At 52.2% G+C, this 20354-nt stretch overlaps 1 protein-coding gene across 1 annotated transcript in view; it reads left to right on the top strand.

Moving 5' to 3' along the window:
• Positions 1-9917: 9917 nt before the first annotated feature.
• LOC111143433 (TraB domain containing 2B) overlaps positions 9918-20354 on the top strand; it is a 223895-nt gene continuing 213458 nt past the window's right edge. Inside the window, exons 1-2 of the mRNA XM_022497173.1 lie at positions 9918-10019; positions 12042-12602. Coding sequence (XP_022352881.1) covers positions 9918-10019; positions 12042-12602 — 663 coding nt within the window. The remainder of the gene's footprint in view (positions 10020-12041; positions 12603-20354) is intronic.

The following is a 20354-nucleotide window of genomic DNA, read 5'->3' as shown; positions in this document are numbered from 1 at the left end:
TCATGACCTGAATTGAAGGCAGAGGCTTAACCACCTGAGCCATCCAGGCGCCCCTATAACTATTCATTTGCTTGAGAGAGAGAGAGAGCATTTGCAGAGGGGAGAGGGAGGAGAAGCAGAGGGAGAGGGAGTGAGAAGTTCTTAAGCAAGCTCCATGCTCAGCTCAGAGCCTGACCCAGGGCTCCATCTCATGACCCCGAGATCATGACCTGAGCCGACGTCAAGAGTTAGACGCTCAACCAAGTGAGCCGCCCAGGTGCCCCTTATAACTTATTCAGAAGAGCGCCACAGTGTTTATCCTAGGACAGGATGTACCTTAGAGCCCTCTTCTTATCAGTATTATTAATAATAATCATAAAAGTAATATTCCCAGCTTCGACTGTACACCAAGTGCTCTCACGTCCATCAGCTTGATCCCCACAACAAAGCTGGGAGCCCCGCCTTGCTGTCGTTTTTGTTCCACTGATGAGGACATGGAGATCTGGAGGGAGGAAGCTGGGAAGTTGTGTGAAGCTTTTTCTTACAAGCTTGTGTTTGGTAGTTACAAGCTCTTAGTCACTATAGAAATGCATACATTAACTTGCGCAAACCACACTGATCCTGCCAGGGCCCAGATAAAAGGAGGAAGCTGAAAGGCACACATCACCCCTAGATGATGGTTGAACTACCAATTACCACCCCCCCCTTAACCATTTATACTTCATTTAGCTCTGCTTGAGTCCATCTGGACAACCTCTGTGCTTGCTCTCTCCTGCCTCAGCCTGGCCCTCTCATTCTGGTGAATCCCAAATTTGGGCCCCTTTGGAGAGCCTCCTGTTCTTAACTCCTTCCTATGAAGACACGCCGCACAAATGGTTCTACTCTGAATGACTGCGTCCTCGGACAGGTCATGGGGGCTCCCTTCTTTGAGACTGTCGTATGCTAGCTGCCTTCCTTCATGTAAATAGCAGCTGAAATGTCCCACCAAGGATTAGCCTGTCCACTGCCTTTGGATCTCAAGTGTCTTGCACTCTCTCTTGTGCCTCTGAAGGCTGTCTCCGGTAGAGCCCTTTCTCCCTGGGATCCCAAGTTCCTTCCTGCTGCCCATCCTTCCTATCAGCCTACAAGCACCCTGTATGACCCACGTTCTAAAAGGTCTCTCCATTGCCCCCGTGTTCTTATGCCACTCCATTACTTTACCCCTTTTCCCCACAGCCTGAGAAGGGTCGCCTGAACTGGCTGTTTCTGCTTCCTCTCCTCCCTCTGTTCTCAATCTGTGGAGTTTTTGTCCCTAGCAATCCACTGAAATGCCTCCCGTCAACCTCCCTGCGCTCAAATCTAATGGTCACTTCCCTGGTTTCTTTCCCTGGGTTCCTGCCTTCTCGCCTTCTGGTGTTCTTCTGCTTCTGTTGCTTGGGGTGGAGGCTCCTCTCTCAAACTGGAAATGAGTAGGTCCTCTGGTGTTAGCCGCAGGCTTTCTCTGTCTTCTCTGTCTTTCAGGTGGGCCCTTTGTTTTTTTTTTTTTTTGTTTGTTTTTGTTTTTTGTTTTTTTTTTAAAGATTTTATTTATTTATTTGTCAGAGAGAGAGAGGGAGAGAGAGCAAGCACAGGCAGACAGAATGGCAGGCAGAGGCAGAGGGAGAAGCAGGCTCCCTGATGAGCAAGGAGCCCGATGCGGGACTCGATCCCAGGACGCCGGGATCACGACCCGAGCCGAAGGCAGCTGCTTAACCAACTGAGCCACCCAGGCGTCCCGATGGGCCCTTTGTTTTAAATAGCATCCCTGTGCAATGGAACCCAAAGGAGCCCTTCCAGCCTGGACCACTCTGCGGAGGCCTGCGCTCACATGTAGGCTGCTCCCCTAACACCTCCACGTGGACCCCAGTGGGCAGCTCATACTTAACATGACCTAAAACCGGATTCTTGTCACCCCCCCCCACCCCCGCTCACTCCCTTAGCCTTCCCCTCTCAGTAAATGCAGCCAGTCCCTCAGGACAAAAACCTCAGTGTTTCTTTTGATTCTTCTGGCCCCTTCATCCCCATGGCCTACCTGCCCTCTGGCTCTAACTGTGTGATCCAAATCTGCTCACTTTCCTCGTTCTCCTACAACCTCCTCATCCCAAGCACTGCCCTAAAGCCCTTAGCGGACTCCTGAGGCCCACACTACAGTCTGATCCATCTTCTAAAAATGCAAATCAGGTCATGTTACTCCTCTTTAAAACCCTCCTCTAGCTTCTCAGCAAAGCTGGAATTCCAGACCCACATCTCTTTGTGATCTCTTAGGATTTTCTCCCTTGTGTCCTATGCATCCAGTTTTGCTGGACTTCTGTCTTGTCCCAAACACACCAAAGGTGGCTTTCTCTTTCGGGGCTTTAACCTCCACTGGGAATGCTCTTTCCGCAGATCTTTTCCTGGCAAACTCTTCCTGGTTCACCGGACACTCTATGACTTCCATTGTCTCCACTGGTAATGGTTACCGCTCTATTATTTGTCTTCACTAACTTGGAAGTAAGGTCTGTGGGAGCAAAAACTCTACCTATCTCGTTGCCCAGTTCTTTAGTACCAGGCACGGATTAGACTCACCACACATATGCGATGCAGGAAGGAATGAATGATTCCTCTCATGCCCTTTCAGGAGTCACCATCAATACCATGTGCCAGACACAGAAGTAGGCACCTGCTGAGTGTGAGCTCCGTCAGGCACATTGGCAGGCTCTGGAGCCACACTGCCTTGTTTCAGATCCTGGCTCCACTGATGACCGGCTGTGTGACTCTGGGCAGGTTTGGGGACCTCAGTTTCGTCATCTGTAAAATAAGGATAATAATAGTATCTTCCTCATCAATGTACTACAAACGAGTAAGAGGTAACACATTTAAATAAAGTGATAAGAACAGTGTTGGGTACACAGTACATTGCCGGTAAAAGTTTGTAAGGATGAGAACCTCCAGGGGCACCTGGGTGGCTCAGTGGGTTAAGCCTCTGCCTTCGGCTCAGGTCATGATTTCAGGGTCCTGGGATAGAGCCCCTCAGTGGGTTCTCTGCTCAGTAGGGAGCCTGCTTCCCACCCCCCACCCCACCCCCGCCTGCCTCTCTGCCTACTTGTGATCTCTGTCTGTCAAATAAATTAAAAAAAAAAAAAAAAAAGATGAGGACCTCCAAACAGCAACGCTGTAAGGCAGGATTCCTCAATCTCAGTATGACTGGTATTCTGTGGGGGGAGAGTTCCTTGCTGTGGGAACTGCCCCACTCACGGTAGGATGTTTAACAGCACTCAGGGCCTCTACCCACCAGAGGCCAGCAGCACCTTCCCAGTTATGATAACCAAAAATGTCTTTAGATATTGCCGAGTGTTTCCATGGGGGCAGAAAGGGCAAAACCATTTTCTGTAGGGCTTATACTTTTACTCCTATTGACAGATATAAAATTGGAGGTTCTCTGAGTTTAAATAAGTGGCCCAAAGTCTTACTACAACCTCCGTAGAGGCAGGCGCCACCAGCACTCTCACCCCAAGAAATGCCCTAGTGCCCTTAGGGATACAAAGCGAAGGAGCCAGGATTCAAACTCCTGTCTTTCTGGTCCCACAGCACATGGTCTTTTCTCCACGGCTTACCGTGCTGGAGGCCCAAGCCCCCCTTCCTTCCCCGCAGCCGGCTCACACACTCACAGATCCGTGCTAATTACATAGCAATGTAAAACGTTATATGTGGTTTGTTATTTTATATCCAGGAACACGGCCTATAGCCTTCATTACATAAAGCAGCTGTGTGTATACTCAGGGTCTAAGTGCTACTTAGTGGTCAGCTCGATGGGGTATTTTGTTTCAGGCATCACATTTCTTTTTCCCCTTTCCATACTTCTTCTGAATCCTAAAAGGAGGGATGGAGCCTGGCACAGCTTGGCTAGAGTGAAAGGCACAAGTCTCCTAAAGGACAATTGTCCCATGTCCTAATGAGATGAGAGACAGTCCAGGATGCGCTGTATGCGGTGTGAATGTGTCCCCCAGTGACTGTGTGTGTGTGTGTGTGTTCAGAAGCCACACCCAATCAGCCCATGCTACCCGTGCTACCTTTCCATCTGTGTCGGAAAGGAAGCAAGTGGTTTCGTAGAAAGAAGTAGAGATTCTGGGCCTCTAACCATCAAATGTGTGACTTGAATACGCCATGTATCACCTCTGAGACTGTTTCCTAATCTTTAAAATGGGGTAAAAATATCTGTCTCACAGTGTTGCCGAGACCCGTTAGATAAAAGGTCCTGCACAGAATTGGTCTATGACAACCCCTAGCTGCTTGTCCTTCTGCACCCGCCACCCTGCCACCAACTGTGCCAGCCCACTCTCTTCTCCAGTCTGGATGTCCTATTCCCAGCCCCACAGCCGTCCCTGTGCTTTCTCTTTCCATCTGTTGAAATGCTACCTTTCCTTCACCACCTAAGTCAAATCTCCAAGGCTCCTAGAAGATGTCCTTGACATTCCAATTCTCCCTGATGTCTCCTGGACTCTCACAATACTACAGCACTCACTTGGCACTAAAATGCATTGCAACTGGACGCCTGAGTATTTCCATCTTGTTTCAAAACTGCAAGCAACCAGAGGCCGGGACCATACTCCTTCATGCCTAGCACACTATATGGTACATGTGGGGACACAATAAGCATTTGTGAATTAAGTCAGTGCAGAGCACTGGTGTGTCACTAATGCCTGCACACATCTCACCTAGAACCTGACATGGGGTCACTCTCAATTCCACCTGCAATTCATGCAGGGCAAGCTGGGAATAATATATCCTCTGAATGGTAAGACGAAGGGCTTCCCACATTCAGGCATGGCCCTTCCTGCTGCAGTCTTATTTCCAACCTTTCTTAGTGTTTCTGAAATGCTAAGTCTCCCCCGTCATCATTCACAGTTTCCCAAATATGTCAGACCCTTAAACTCCCATCCTCTGCACACGCTCTTTCTACTGTGTGAAATAACCTTCCCCTCCTCATCCTCCCCCTCCAAATCTCACTCAACCTTGAAGATCAACTTTATTTTTATTTATTTGTCATTATTCATTATTTATTTATTTAATATATTTATAAATATTTTATATATTTATATATAAATATATAATAGATATTTATATGTAATTAAATATATAAATTAAATATAATAGATTTATATATATAAATATATATTTCTTTATTTGGTTTTCATTTATCTTACCTTCTTACAAAGAACTTTGGCTGATTTCTTCTCTCTGAAGTCTGACTTTCTCAACTAAAGTTGCTCGCCTAACATATACACACACCCCATGTGTCTCCCAAATCACTTGATCTCTTGTCTCCCTCCCTGGATGGCATCTCTTGTCTCCCTCCCTGGATGGCAAGTTCTGTGAGGACAACATGTGGGCTGATTCCTTCCTGTTCTCCACACCTCCACTGAGCTGGACCACAGGTGGGATTTTTTTTTTTAAATTATTCTTTTTAAGTTGTTTTTTTGTTTTGCTTTGTTTGTTTGTTTGTTTGTTTTACAAGGCTATCTTGCATAGACTCTGATCCATACCCTGCAATCCTGTGTCTACTTCCGCACTTCCATGAGGGAATGCCCTTTTCTGAATCATCTCAGTGTCTGATATTTTCTAGTTCTTTCCATCCCTCTAGACTGTCTTCAGCACTGTTGATGCTGCAGGGTCCTGGAATCTGCTCTCCTTCCCCCACCCTCCCTGCCCCCAAAGCAGTCCTGTCTTTCAGTCATCAGCAGTTAACTTCTGGACAAGGAAGGCTGGGCTGGAGAAGCCAGAGCTCTGGGTGAGTGAGAGATGGGCACATCTGGAATAGGGGCTGAACTGGAAGTCAGGCCCAGCGGGGTCCATCTGAAAACACCAGTGGGGCCAGCGACCCAAGCAATGGCCAGCCAAGAGGGCAGCCATCGGGCCCAGAGCAAAGTGTCTCCTTTGGGTCAGCTGAGCAGGGAGCCCCTCGTTTCCTTCCCTGAGGGACGCCCTTTGGCAGGACCCGGGGCTCCTGGATCTGCTTAAGAGGCAGATTTTGTTGGTTTAGTTACGCTACAAGGCTTCTGTGTCTGCCTGGGCTGTTACAGACTACAGATTCCTGGTACCCATCTGATTGAACAACTTCATTAAATTGCAATAAAAGGAAAGTGGGCTGGATGTGCACTGGGAGAGGAAGCAGGTGGCTGAGTCCGGCGCCTGCTTCCTGAGCCCAGTGCCTTTCCCATCCTGCCTACAGGCCCCAGGGCAGGCAGTGGTAATGGAGTTCTGAACTCTAGTGTTGGACACAGAAGATTCTCAAGGGCTATTTTCTTCATGAGCCTGCTCATACCAGTGGCAGGGAAACCGAGGTCCAGTGAGGCCAGCCGAACTCTCTGAAGCTTCTCAGGGAGGCATTAGGAGAAGCAACAGTGAATCTCCAGGACTTTAGAACTGCTCATTGGGACATATCTCACTCCACCAAGTGGGAGAAAAAAATTGTTAGAAAACACTAAGACCCTTGTTCTTGAGGAGCACCCTTTCCTGGAGCCCCAAACTTGTTTGTTCCTTGTTTTTTGGTAACAGCTTTATGGAAATATAATTCACATACTGTACAATTCGTTCATTTAAAGTGTATAATTCAATGGTTTGTAGTATGTCCACAGCATTGTGCCAACTTCACCATAATTAATTCTAGACGATTTTCATTACTCCCCAAAGCAACCCAGTACTTTTCACCCCAGGTCCCTCAAGCTCCCTGTTCCTCCTAATTCTACTAATCTACTTGCTGCCTCTATTATTTTCTGCCTCTGGAACTTTTATATGAATAAATCATATCATTTTTGCCCTTTTGTGACTGGTTTCCTTTATCTGGTGTAACATTTTCAAAACTGATCTGCACAGAAGCATGTATCAGTACTTCATTCCTTTTTCTGGACAGATAATATTCCAGCATGAGAATATATCACATTTTGTATGTCCACTCATCTATAGATGGACATTTGGGTTGTTTGTCCTGTCTAGTTATCTTCAACAATACTACTACTTTGTGTGGATGAATGTTTTCAACTCTCTTTCCAGCTAGGAGTGGAAAGACCTGTTCGTTCTTGCAACTTATTAACAATATCCGTAACAACGCTGGTGGAGATCCAAAGTATTGTGCACAGATTGACTTAGAAAAATAGGGCAGGAGGGGCCCCTGGGTGGCTCAGTCAGTTAAGCGTCCATCTCTTGATTTCGGCTCAGGTCATGATCTCAGAGTTGTAAGATTGAGTCCTGCATCAGACTCTGCACTGAGTGTGGAACCTGCTTAAGGTTCTCTCTCTCTGCCCCTCCCTAGCTCAATTTCTCTCCTCTCTCTCTCTCTTTCCCTCTCTCTCTCTCTCTCTCTCTATATATATATATATATTTATATTTATATTTATATTTATATTTATATTTATAAGGAAGCTGGATGGAGAAAGAGAGGCACAGAGAGGTTAACTCTTCTGACTCTGGTCACACAGCCATAAGAGAGGGCCATGAAGGAAGAAGTCATAGCTGGTACTCATGACAATTAGCCAATGAAACTTTTATAATTTTAGGAAAAAAAGCCTTGGAACATTTTAAAAATCACACACACATTCACTGGCCTCATTGCTTTAATTATAAGGGTCCATTTTTAACTTGATCAGGTCCTTTGTTACCCTCTGTCTGCCTTGTGTCTTCTAACTCCCCATGTCACCCTCCCTCTCAGTGGAATGAACTCCTCCCCCCACCTCCCAACTGTTTTACCTCATCCTTACCAAGAGCAGTGGGAGCTCTGGAGCCTCGGGGAACAGGGATTCTTTAAAGGACTTCTCTTTTGTCACAGCTGCAGTTCTCAGAGCTCTGTGTGTGGGACACATGGAGCCACACTATTCTCTCACACCATCCAGGCACTCTGGCCTGCTCTGCATCTGTCGCCAGATGTGTGCTCACTGAGACTGAGGTGGGTCTGGATACCTAGTTGCTTGAACCATATGAAATTGCCAACATAAGTTATTTCTGACCTATAAAACCAGCAATCTCATGTGGTTCAACCTGCAAGTCTCTGGTGTCCCCGTCCTTCCCTTCCATGTTCTGGTCCCCCGCGTGGCTGGAAGACACAACTTCAGGTCCTGCCACTGGCCTTCTGTTCCAAGGTCCCTCCCAGGAGTCTTCACTGAGCCTCCAAGCTGTGTTAGGAGACCTTCCTCTCTGTTTGTAATTTGCAGTGCTTCTGTCTGTCCTAGCACTCATTGTCTGATTTTAACTGCCTCTTTGCATGACTGTCCCTGCCTTTCTCTCTAGGCTATGGGTTCCTGACAATTCTACCTAATCCCATACTTCAGTCTTTTTTGTCAGCATAGGAGGAATTAGTGAACTTTCATTTAATAGCACTAAGCAAGGGTGACTGTGACTCAGTTTCCCCACTTGCTGAAAATGGCCCAGAAGCCTGTGCCCTGCCCTTTGGCTTTCTCTAAGCTTCATTCGCTTCTCAGGAAGAGAAGGTTGGTTTTAAGGGCTCTCTCAATTCCTGTGGTGTAAGGTTTGGTAGTATGAATCTTCCCTGTTCCCTGGCCGTTTACAGGGATCCTGGGCAGGTCCAAGGAAGTTAATGAGAAAAGACTGTTTAAGTGGAAGGTGCGAAGGAGTTGTGAGGAAGACTACTTTGTTGTTTTGTTTTGTTTTAATTCAGCTAGAGTTTGCAGAGCACCTACTAAGCACATGCCAGTGTTAGCCAGGAGCAGTGTGATACAAAGTTGTAATTACCAGCTTCCCTGGTTTCCCTTTGAGTGCTGCCTTCCCCCCCAGTCTGGGAGTGCCTGCCCACTCCTGCCTCTGTCGCTGTTAACTCCCGCCAGGACCTGCGCATCAGATGCTTTAGGGGATGCTGGTCCGCGTCCCCGAATTCATCGCCCAGCCCTGTCCACGGAAGAGCCCACTGAAGTTGGCCGAGCGGAGCCTCGGCCCGGGCGCCCCCTGGTGGCCGCGCACGGAAGCTACGGCCGGCGGGGAGCGGGCCAGGGGAAGGGGGAGCGATGGGGGAGGAGGAGGCACGGGCAGGGGAGGAGAGGAAAAAGTTGCGCTGGGAAGTTTGGAAAGTGGGGAAGTGGCTGCTGCGGGCTTCGCCTCCCTCCGCGCGTGTGTGAGGGAGCGAGCGAGGGAGCGAGAGAGGAGCGAGCGAGCGCCTGCCATGCCCATCAGACCCCGCCTCGCTGCGCCCGGGCGCGGAGCTCGCCCCGACTCCCTGCGGCCCGGCCCGGCCCGGCGCGGCCCGGCGCGGCCCCGGCCCCCCGCCCCCCGCGCCGGGTCCTCCCCTCCCCCCGCCCCGGCGGCCCCAGCCCCCCGCCCGGCCCGGCTCCGCGCCGCTCTCCCGCCCTCCTCCCTCCCTCCCTCCCGGCCGCTGAGCAGCATGGCGGAGCCCGGGCAGCGGCCGCGCGGCCGCCCGCCGCCCCTCTGAGCCCGGCTCTGGGGCAGCCGGGCGCCCCAGACCCGACCCCCGCCCCGCAGCGCCCGCCGCCGCACTTGTCCCACCGCGCGCCCCCTGGAGCGCCGCGCACCCCTGGGACCCTTGCGCGCCCGGCTCCCCGCGTAACCCGGGACCCCGCGCGCCCTGGGAGCCCGGTACCGCCCCGGGACCCCGCGCGCCCCTGGACCGCGACGCAGCTCCGGGACGTCGGCGCGCTCCGGTACCCGCGCGCTCTCAGAACCCCGGACTCGGCCAACGGGGCTGCGCGCCTGGGGAGGGGCCCCGCCTCAGAGGGTCCCCCTCTTCCAGCAGACGGAGCCCCGCCCCAGAGGGACCCCCAGGTCCGGCAGGGACACCCAGCCCCGCCCCAGAGGGCTCCCAGCATCCCGCCGCTGGAGCCCCGCGTCCCGGAGGAACCTCCGTGCCCAGCTGGGGGCTCCCCGCCCCGCCGAGGGGGCGCCGCCCAGGAGGGTCCCCGCGTCCCGCGGGCCCCGGCAGGATGCACGCCGCCCTGGCGGGGCCGCTGCTCGCCGCCCTCCTCGCCACCGCCCGCGCCCGCCCGCAGCCCCCGGACGGAGGACAGTGCCGGCCGCCCGGATCGGTGAGCGAGCGCCTGCCCAGCCACTCTCCCGGCCGCCCAGCCACTCCAACCCGTGGGGACGAGGGCTGGGGGGTCCTGCCTTCCGCACCCGCCTCAGCCCACCCGCTCCATCTCTGCTCGCCGGGCGCTGCCTCGGGCGCCCTTCCCCGGCTCCTGCCGCCCGGGCTCCAGCTCCGCGCCGGGAGCCGAGATGGGGCGCTCCCTCTCCAGCTCCTTCTCCACGCGCTGACGCTCTCGGGCTCTCCTCGACTTTCGCTCCTGGTCCTGCTTGGACGTTTCCTTCCTCTACCCCTTTGACTCGCTTCTTTCTTACTTTATCCTGTCTTTACCCTTCTGCTTGCTCTCTGCCCACTTCTGACCCTGTTTCTACCATCCCTTGTCCTTCTCTGTGCTGACTTCCATCAGACCTTTCCTCTCTCCAATTTCCACTCTGTCCCTCTCACAGGCTTCTCTCTCCCCGGTCCTCCCACTCTAACCTAAGGCAAACTTTCTCCCTGGTGCTGGTTCCCATCTCTGTCTCCCTCTCCAGCCCAGGGCCCAGCACCCAGTCTCCCAACTGCCCCCATTTCACAAAAAGGAGGAAGATTCCAGAGGAGAGGAAAAGGAAGTGCCAGCGCATGCTGGCCTAATATCTCCTTGGGAGCTGAGTAATTACTGGTTCTTCTAAATTTTCCTTCTCAACTACAGAATCCCTTGATTTCTCTCAGTCTCCCTCCCTCCAAGTGTAAATTGATGCATTGAAAATAACACTTATTTGGAGGCCGGGGAACAGGAAAAGGCTTTGTAGGGTCCTTGCTCACTGCTGGGTTAGCAGGGAGTAGTTGACCTTGGGCAAGGTGCACTTCCAGTGTCCTGATTTTCGCAGGAACTGGGAGGTCGGTGGCCAGTTGGGAGCGCGGGGCAAGTCTAGCTCCCCTATGCTAGGATTCACGATTTTTAGTTGTTAGTAAAATAAGGTAATGATCTCCCACCCACCTTGTCACACAGTTTTCATTTGTGCTGGAATCAGGCAGAAACATTTTATAGGTTGACCTCGGGCTGCAGGTGGTCATAGCCCGTCCAGGGGCTTTTCTGGTTGGAAAATGACTTTGCCTGGGAGAAATGATAGTCTCTTTCTTGTGTGCCTTAAGTCCTGGTCCAGTGCTAGATCTGGAGAAAGGACCTCTGTGTCCATGCCCCTCCTCACCCCCACAAACACTTCTCAGAGCTTCAGATCTTAGAAGATGACAGAGTTGGAGTTGAGGCCAGGTATAGCGTTTTAGGGGAGGAGCCGGAAGCCCCAGGGTATGTACCTTTCTTGGGACTAAGTCCGAGTATTTAGCCTGCAGCTTTTAAAGTGCTTTCTCATCTGTGGTGGAGCCAAGCAGCATACACTCCAGGCCTTCCCTCAGACTAGAACGCCGGATCCGCCCCGGTGAATGGGAAGTAGCTGTTTAAATAGGTGTGCTATTTTTAATAGGTGTTCTGCTTTCAAAGTGCTCTTGGCATGTATCTTCTAATGGCTGGATTTAAAAGTTATATGACTTCCTCCCTTCTTGCCAGAGCAGGACTCTTGGTTCCCCTCTCCCCCACCCTCCACACGCAACACCACCGGGGAAGGTTTGGCTTGGCCGGGCACGATTGTTCTCAGGTGCTGCGGCGGTCCTTGGCCCTCACAGGGAAAGCTAATCGGAACGAGAGCTTCCTTTGGTGTGTGCCTCCTCTGTGCCTGGCGCTGCTCTTAGGGCTCACTAACGGGTGTTTTATCTTGTCACCCTCCCCTGAGGTGCTGCTCTCACCCCCATTTCACAGATGGGGAAACCGAGTCTGTGGAAAGCGGAACAGTGTGCTTAAGATCATGCAGCTAAGACAGGGCAAAGGCCGCATTTGAATGTCAGTCTTCCTGCTTCCGAAGTCCTTGCTCTTGCCCTGAGCCCTTGTGGGCCTCTGCCTCCCAACCCACCCCCACCCGCGTCTCCCTGGGCTACCCCTGGTTTCCTGCACTGCCTGTGGCCTCACTGCCTGCCTTCTCTCCCACTGCAGCAGAGGGAGCTGAACTCCTTCCTGTGGACGATCCGGCGTGACCCCCCAGCGTACCTTTTTGGCACCATCCACGTGCCCTACACGCGCGTGTGGGACTTCATCCCGGACAACTCCAAGGCAGCCTTTCAGGCCAGCGCTCGAGTCTACTTTGAGCTGGACCTGACCGACCCCTACACCATCTCGGCACTGGCCAGCTGCCAGCTGCTCCCGCACGGCGAGAACCTGCAGGACGTGCTGCCGCGGGAGCTCTACTGGCGCCTGAAGCGCCACCTGGACTATGTGAAGCTGATGATGCCCTCATGGATGACACCGGCGCAGCGGGGCAAGGGGCTCTATGCCGACTACCTGTTCAACGCCATCGCGGGCAACTGGGAGCGCAAGAGACCCGTGTGGGTGATGCTCATGGTCAACTCGCTCACGGAGACGGACGTGCGCTCCCGCGGCGTGCCAGTGCTGGATCTCTACCTGGCCCAGCAGGCCGAGAGGATGAAGAAGAGCACCGGGGCCGTGGAGCGGGTGGAGGAGCAGTGCCACCCTCTTAATGGGCTCAACTTCTCCCAGGTAGGCCCTTGGCTGAACCGGGCAGCCCTGCTGTCCTTCTCTTCGATGGCCTTCCTCCTTCAGGAGCCTTCCTATGGGAGAGGCTCTTTCCTATGGGAGAGGCTCTTTCGGGTGGGGACGTCACCTCTCAGGCGACTTGAGTGGCGGGTCGGGGGCAAGCTGATATGTGCTAGAATTCGGGCTAAGAGTTGGGGTGTCTGCTTCTATGTCAGCATGCTACCTGTTGGGTTTAGGCACTCCCCACTTGCTGTGCTTGCCTGAGCGGAAAGAATTTTCCTGGGAGCATCAGAGTGAGGAAAACAAAAAGAGCAAGCTGTAGGTTTATGTCCAGCTTCCCTGAGGCCTCCCGGGGTCTCAGGAGCAGGAGGCTGTCCCGAGGTGGTTCCGTGAGCCCACCTGGGCAGCAGCGTGTATGGACAGAGGGTGCGCAGAGGGAGTCGTGGTTCCTGCAGCTTTGGGGGCAGGGGACGTGTCCCGGACCCAGTGCCCCGTGGCTCTGGCTGGCTGTTGAGGGTTAAGCACTTCTGAGTTGCCCACCCCATCCAGCAGCCTGGGCCCGCTCTTGCATGGCTCTAGGCGACCCTCGGACTGCCTCCCTGGGCCTGGAGAAAGTCAACAAGGAGAGTTTTGGGGTTAATAATTTCAGAGCAGTCTGTTCACTTAAAGGTTGACAGTTCTGGTTTCTGGACCTCGAGAGCAGGGGCAGTGGGGGAAGGGAAGAGCTTTGGGGGTTTAAAATCTCCGGCTGCCAGAGACCCGATCCAGCAAAATGTCATTAAAAGCCCCATCTCCGTGGGCAGAGGTCACTTGTAACTCACTGGCCCCAAACTCAGCTCGGAGACCCTGGGAACAATGAGTTCACATCTGTGCCTGGAGGACAGGCTGTCAGTCTGGAGACGGGGGCTCCACGTCAGGGCTGGTGGCTCCGGCAAGGTGGCGCAAAAACAGGGCTTGGGCCAAGGTGCCGGGTGGGGTGCGGCCCCCAAGGCATGCTTCTCCGTTCAGGAGGCAGCCTCATAAGTTGGCCAGGCTAGAAACTACCACTGGGACTAGACCTGCTTGCTGCTCCCAGGATGTGGCAGACTCTTCCCCAGGGAAACAGTGGCCGAAACCGATCCCCCTTTGGAGATCTTCTGGCCTTTGTTTTTCCAGGGGAAATGCAATATTGTCCCCAGGGAGGTAAGAAGCCAGATTGATTTGCCGGCCAAATGAAAGAAGGGTTTGTCGGTTCTCCTGCTGGCTCTCCCATAATTGTGGAGTCCTTACCCAGAGGGCCCCGGTGGCAGGAATATTGGGGCAGTTAGTCACGCCCCGCAGGGTTCTGACTACGCCTGACTCCTTCTCCACGGGGGAAAATCCTGTGCATTCTCTGGCCCGGGCCCTGAAGCCTCTGCACATAGCGGCTTTCTCCCTCTGAAGTGACTTTTCTCTTGCCAGCCTCGGGAGCTGATATTATCTGTGTCGGGCTCCACAGCGCTCACCGCCCATCTCATTTTGGAGGCAGGTTTGTGGGAGGCCTCTCTGTTCAGAGACCTCACGTCTGGCCTCGATATCTTTTTTAGGCCGGGGAGGTGGGGAATCCGAGATCACTGTCCGCACCCTCTTTGTACCAACCACAGAGGAATCGGAGGAGAGCTAGAGGGAGCCTAGAAAGCCCTCTGGTGCAAGAGCCCCTGGCTTTAATCTGTCTCTCTTAAAACAACAAAACTATCTTTCTTCGGTGTCTGGAAACATTGCTGTTCAACCAAATGACGGCTTTGGTAGGTTGAGAACATTTGCTGGCAAGTGTGTGAAGTTACGTTTTAGGAAAAGTTCCTGAGAGCCATTTATCGGCCAGCAAGGAGCCCGCTGACAGTCTCCAAAGCCCATGTTTGAAGATCAAACGGACTCAAATCTCTGGTTTCAAAAATGCGCCCACCCCATCCACCAGCCTGGGCGCGCTCTTAAAATTGTTCTTGGGTCGAGCTCCTCGAGAGGGCTGTAGGAAGCAAGCCCGGAACAAAAGAAAGCAGGATTCCTCTTGGTTCCCTAATCTGCACACCCTTCACCACCTGCCAGAGTGTCCGACCCCCGCCAATTTGTCCTGTTATCATTTTGGAGCGAGGTGCTGAAATCTCTCCTCCATCCCCGTGGGCAGCTGCGGGCTGACTGGGAAGGGAGGGATTCCAGGGCTTGGGCGGATGGCCGTGTTAAGGGTCCTCAACCCCAAAGTCAGAAACGAGCAGCCTTCTCCGTAAAATTGTATGTGCGCGTGCACAGTTTGATATGAACATCTGTGATGCATTATTGTACCAAAATATCTGTTAAGTGCATCAGATTTTTATTTTTTCTTTCCTCTCAGCATTACTGTTATTGCAAAATATTTGGTGCGGGGAAACAATGAGAGAGGAAGGCGGGAAAAAGGAACCTTTAAAGAGAGAGACTTTTTGTTAAGAGCTAGGGTTTTCGTTTGAGTTTTAGTATTTCTCAAATTTTTATATTTTCTTCTAGGCAGACATCGCACATGTTTCCTTTGCTAAGTGGAGAAAGAAAGCATACATTTTAGGATTCCATGGGGAGGAGGAGCCCCTGAAAACGTGTCTGGTCTCTGATTTCAATATAAACTGAGAGGGCTGGGCCCAGCATGAACGTGGGTTTGCAGTATGACCTTGGGCAAGTCAGTTCCCCTCTCTTGGCCTACTTTTTCCTGCCTGTGAGATGAGATGCCGGGATTAGGTCATTATTGAAGCCCCTTCCAGGCCTGACATTCCACGGGACAGTTGGACTCCATTCCACCTGCCAGGCCCCCTGCACGCAGGAGGCAGCTTTTCCATTTTGGTGGATGCTGGCTCAGGTGAGCGCTCAGAAAGTCTGGACTACTTGCCCAAGGTCACGTGGCTGATGAGGCACAGAGCCGGTCTAGCTGGCCCTAGATGAAGCCTTCCCGCTTCCTGCTGCCCCGTGCCCATTCCATATTTCCTGTCCTTCTCCGATTCTTCCTTCAGTCCTTCCTGTTGTTTCTTTCTCCCCTTTAGGGCTCAGGGGCCTAACATTTTACTTCTTGGAGCACTTCTACTTACAGAGAAAGTATTTTGTTTGGCTATGCGGTTGGAGTGATGATGGTGAAGGCCCTGCTGTGTTAGACAGCTCACACAGCAGCTGAGAGATAGCAGACTTGCTTCTGGGTTTCAGTCCCTGCTCTGGCTCTAAAGCCAATGACTCAGGTATAACTTGGTGTTGCCGTCTGTCAGATGGGGCAGGGGTGACCAGCCTTCCACAATCGAGCGGGTTTTGTGAGGCAAAGAGAAGACACTGCTTGTGTGTAAAATGACTACTTCGATGTAGGTCCTGTGCTTGGGAAACAGTTAGGGCAGGTCTCCAGGACAGGGGAAGAGGGAGGTGCCAGGGGACGCCTCATCTCTGCCCTGTGGCACCTTCTCCATCAGCCATATCCACGCCCATTCTTTGTAGAACAGAGCAACGCTGGAGTGGGGTAGTGGCAGCCCCTGCCCACAGGGACCTGGGGATGCCTGAGCCTTGAGTCCAGATCTTGTGACAGTCTTGGGACCTGCAGATTTCAATCGGCTCTGTCGGCTGCCTCCCGAGACTGGCACTGGCTGCCACTAACTAGCGGGGCTGATCAGGGGACGTCCTTCTCCCTCTAGGGGGCCTCAGTCCTCCCCCACCCGTAACAGTGGACACACTGGATGAGAATGCCTCTAATTCTCTCCAGGCACAACATAGCAAGGACCCCGCCATTCTGTACTTGGCTGTGTTGTAACAGACATGTGGACGTTACCCAGCCGATGTGGGTGCCTGAGCCCTCAGGCATGGTGGCCAAGGGCGTCCAGAGTGTTTGTAAAATTCTTCAGCCCCCTCACTAGAGAGTTAGAAACCACGAAACCATCATTGATTGAGCTCTGCCTCCACACAGGGCCCTGTGTTATACCTCATAAGTACATATTCTCTGGTGCTCATGGAGATGTGACAAGTCATATCGTCATGTCTCTTTCACAGACAATAAATGGGGGCGGTGCTCACACAGCCACGCTGGGGGACTCAGCATTCCAACTCAGGTGTGTCTGACGCTAGAGCCCAAGATTTTCAGGCATCTGAAAGATGAGTTCATTTTTGTTTTTAGTAGTCAGATGACACTACCTGGTGACGTGTGTGTGTGTGTGTGTGTGTGTGTGTGTGTGTGTGTTGGAATTGGGGGAGATAATCATTTTTTGCCAAAAATGAAATAAAATATGATAGAGATCATTGAAATGGGCCCAAATTGATTTTCCCCTTGGCTTATAAATTGGATCTGAAGGTGATTCGAAAAGAGAAATTCCCAAAGATACTCTGCGCATGAGTTTCGTTCTTGGAAGAAGTCCTTAGCTTTCCAAGGGACCACTGTGAATCTGCCCCTAACACTGGCTAAGTCCGCACGGTTGAACAAAGAAGAGTCTCCTTATAGTCAGAGTGCCTGTACTTATACCCTGAGGGGCCAGCACATGTTATTAGGTGCTCAACAAATACTTGGGGAATGAAAGAATGAATGAATGAATGGTCAGACATCATGTTATGACCATCCTGCTTCCCTTCGGCCATCTTGCACTAAGGGATGAGTGAATGAATGGGGACTGTATAAGCCACAGTGAGGAACCTCCTCCTTGAACTTGAATAGCTCCGTGCATTCCTACGGGGACACAAAATGTCGACATCATCAAGCGGGTAGTGCACATACAAAGCAGGTTCTAGCCCTCACCTCATTCCTCCCTTGCCTGTGACTTTGGGCTAGTCCTTTTCCCTCTTTGGGCCTCGGTTGCTCCCTCTGTCCCTCGAGGGGTGGGCTGGATAATTTCCAGGGTCAGCACCATTCTGACTTCTCCGGCGCTCATCTCTGGCCCCCACATCTTAAAGGCCCGGGGCCACCCTGAGGTTTGAGCCTGGGTGGGGCTGATAGTCTAATCTTCGGCAGGCCGCTGCTGATACCTAATTATCTGGAAGCCTGTTGGTTCCGGTAGGTGATCCTGCTGCCTCCCGCTGCCAGTCTGTGGAGCAGAGAGCCCAGCCTGCTGTGGCACAGCCCCTGGACACCTGCCCAGCCTCGGAGCCTCTCCTTCCCTGGGGCTCCTCTCCGTCACTGGCTTCCTCACTCACTCAGCCAGAGTGCCTTCCTGTGCTGGGCCGTGCAGTGCTGGGGGCAGACCTGGGAATGGCCTAGTCTTTAGTTGCAGAGTCACTGTCCAGCCAGGGAGAGTGGGGATCATTAGTCCCATTTTAAAGTCATAGCAACTGAGGCATAGAGCACCTGTGTATTAGTCTCTCTTGCGTCCTGGTTCTCCACACCTCGCAAGGAGACTGTTCTTCCTTTCTCTTCCTATTGTATGTGCCCATCTTTCAGAACATGCCTCTCATTTCCCATCCTGCAGGAGTGGCCATTCTCAAGTCCTCCCACCCTCCCCAAGCCTCCACAGCAGCCACAGCAGCGAAGACCCTGGTCCCTCGAGCCTGCAGCTCTGGTCCCTACTCAGGGCCTCCTATCAGATCTCTGTGCCCTTCTAGGAATGAAGGGAACAGACACCTCCCCGAGGCTCCCAGGTCATGCTGAATCCTCTTCTCCCCAGAGGTCACCCAGGGGGTGCGAGCCCCTCAGTCAGAGTTGGATCAGAACAAGCTGGCCTAGTAACACCAGATCCTAGACTGAGAGACAAGGGTCCTCCAGCTTCACCTTTGCCCGCCCCACCTGCTGTCTCCTACTGGAGCTCTGTGGTTGGGAGCTGTTCAGCCAATGTGTGTCACATGGTACGGAAGTCCCTCTGGGGACCCCCTAGCACTGACCCCAGCATGCGTAATCCCAGGTTCTTTGTGTGCACGGAGAGCGGTTTGCAGAGAATCCCTGCTGGCTCAAAAGGCTCTGTCCGCTCTCTCTGACCTGGGTAACTCACACTTGAACATGGAATATATTTTCCCAACATGTGGCAGGAGGAAAACAAACTCAGGAGCAGACACACAGGATGGCTTAGGTACCACCATCAAAGGAGAGCGAGGCCAGAAAGCCAGAGGTGACCAAGATGTCATGAAATAGTCTAGTCTTGGGATCAGAAGCTCACAGCGTGAAGTCTTCCACACTTGCATACTCTCTGAATCATACGCCAGGACCCGGCGGCTCGGGGAATCTAAGAATGGTGAAATCTTAGAACATGAGGCTCAGAGGCATTTTTTGACTCGAAGAATCTTCACATCATGAAATCCTAGCCGCTGAGCTTTGAAGAATTTTCAGCTCATAGACACAGACTTCTAAAATGTTAAGAGTTGGAAGGGACCAGTCCTCAAGAATTCCAAGAAGCCCCATCGGCAAACACATTGATCTCCTTCCCACAACCCGCCAACCCGATCCCGGGCCACAGGGAGAAAGCGTGAGCGGGGAAGCACTCTGTGACGGAGATAAAAATGGGAATGTGCCTTTGTTAATAGTTCCCATTTGGACATCTCTCAAAGCCAGGAAGAGGTCGCCTGGTAATGCAGCTTTCCAAGGGAGGAAGCTGAAGAATGCGAGGACAGCCGTGGCCTGGCAGCGTTCTTCCCCTCTTGAGTTTGCTTCTAAGTAGTATCCACTTCACTCCCTTTTATCCCCCATCACTGGCTCTCTGTCCGCCTACTTAATCCACAGGCAGCTGGTGGCCCAGCCTTCAGTTGTGCTCAGCGGCTGCCAAGCTGTCTCTCCTAGCAGCTCCTTGAGATCACAGGCTTTTAAATCTACACAGTATATCCGCTGGAACACAAAACTGTTGCCCCAAGCTTGGAAACACTGTTGCTTTCCTGAGCCCCCTCCCTCTCCAGGAATTTCCTCCCTTTCTCTTCTAATTCTGAATCTTGTGCGATTTCCAAGGCTCTGCTCAAAGCTGTGCCTCCTCCAAGAAGTCCTCCCGGAATGCTCCTAAATCTAATCTACTCCAGAAGACTCAACGGAAGCTTTCCCTGGTGACCCAGCCATGTCCGTTCTGTGTTCTTTCCCTCTGTGGAATTTCTTCTTATGAGATTTTATGATATTCTCTCCACACATATTTTACTTTGTAAGTATTACCGAGACAGTCTTTTCTTTCCTAATAGACTGCGATTCAAAATCTAGCACCAGCTAAGCTCACAATTGATTACAAAATTAGACAGAATGTGCTCCTGTTCTAAAGTTGGGGCTTTGCGGTGTATTCTGTGGTTGGGGTGTTGGCAGCCCTGGATGCTAAGAAGGGGCCGCCTCTTGGCCTCTGTATTCACCGAAAGTCCTCAGACTTCCTACCTGAGACAGCAGAAGAGTTCAGTCCCATTGCTGGCCCATTTGGTCAGCACTTTGTGACATCCGTGGGCCCTACTGGATTTCTCTCTCTCTCTCCATCCTAGAACACTTTGTTTTTTCTTCCTCTTCTGTTACTTGCAAACAAAGGGCTCTTTTCCCCCCTCCTCTTTACTATCCAGAGCACACTTGAGCCTCTCCAGGCTCACTACTGTCCCACTTTATTTTCCGTTTAAAATGTTTTATTTTCTGGGCGCCTGGGTGGCTCAGTGGGTTAAAGCCGCTGCCTTCGGCTCAAGTCATGATCTCAGGGTCCTGGGATCGAGCCCCGTATCGGGCTCTCTGCTCGGCGGGGAGCCTACTTCCTCCTCTCTCTCTGCCTGCCTCTCTGCCTACTTGTGTTCTCTGTTGGATAAATAAATAAAATCTTTAAAAAAAAAATGTTTTATTTTCTCCCTTACTGGCTACTTGGATTTTGGGCCCCCGTGGTGCTG

Source organism: Enhydra lutris, unplaced genomic scaffold, assembly GCF_002288905.1.
Source record: "Enhydra lutris kenyoni isolate GAN:26980312 unplaced genomic scaffold, ASM228890v2 scaffoldscaffold9, whole genome shotgun sequence".
In the NCBI taxonomy this organism is placed as follows: domain Eukaryota; kingdom Metazoa; phylum Chordata; class Mammalia; order Carnivora; family Mustelidae; genus Enhydra; species Enhydra lutris.
Note: the sequence above shows the minus strand (reverse complement) of the source record. Positions and strands in the feature narration are given on the sequence as shown.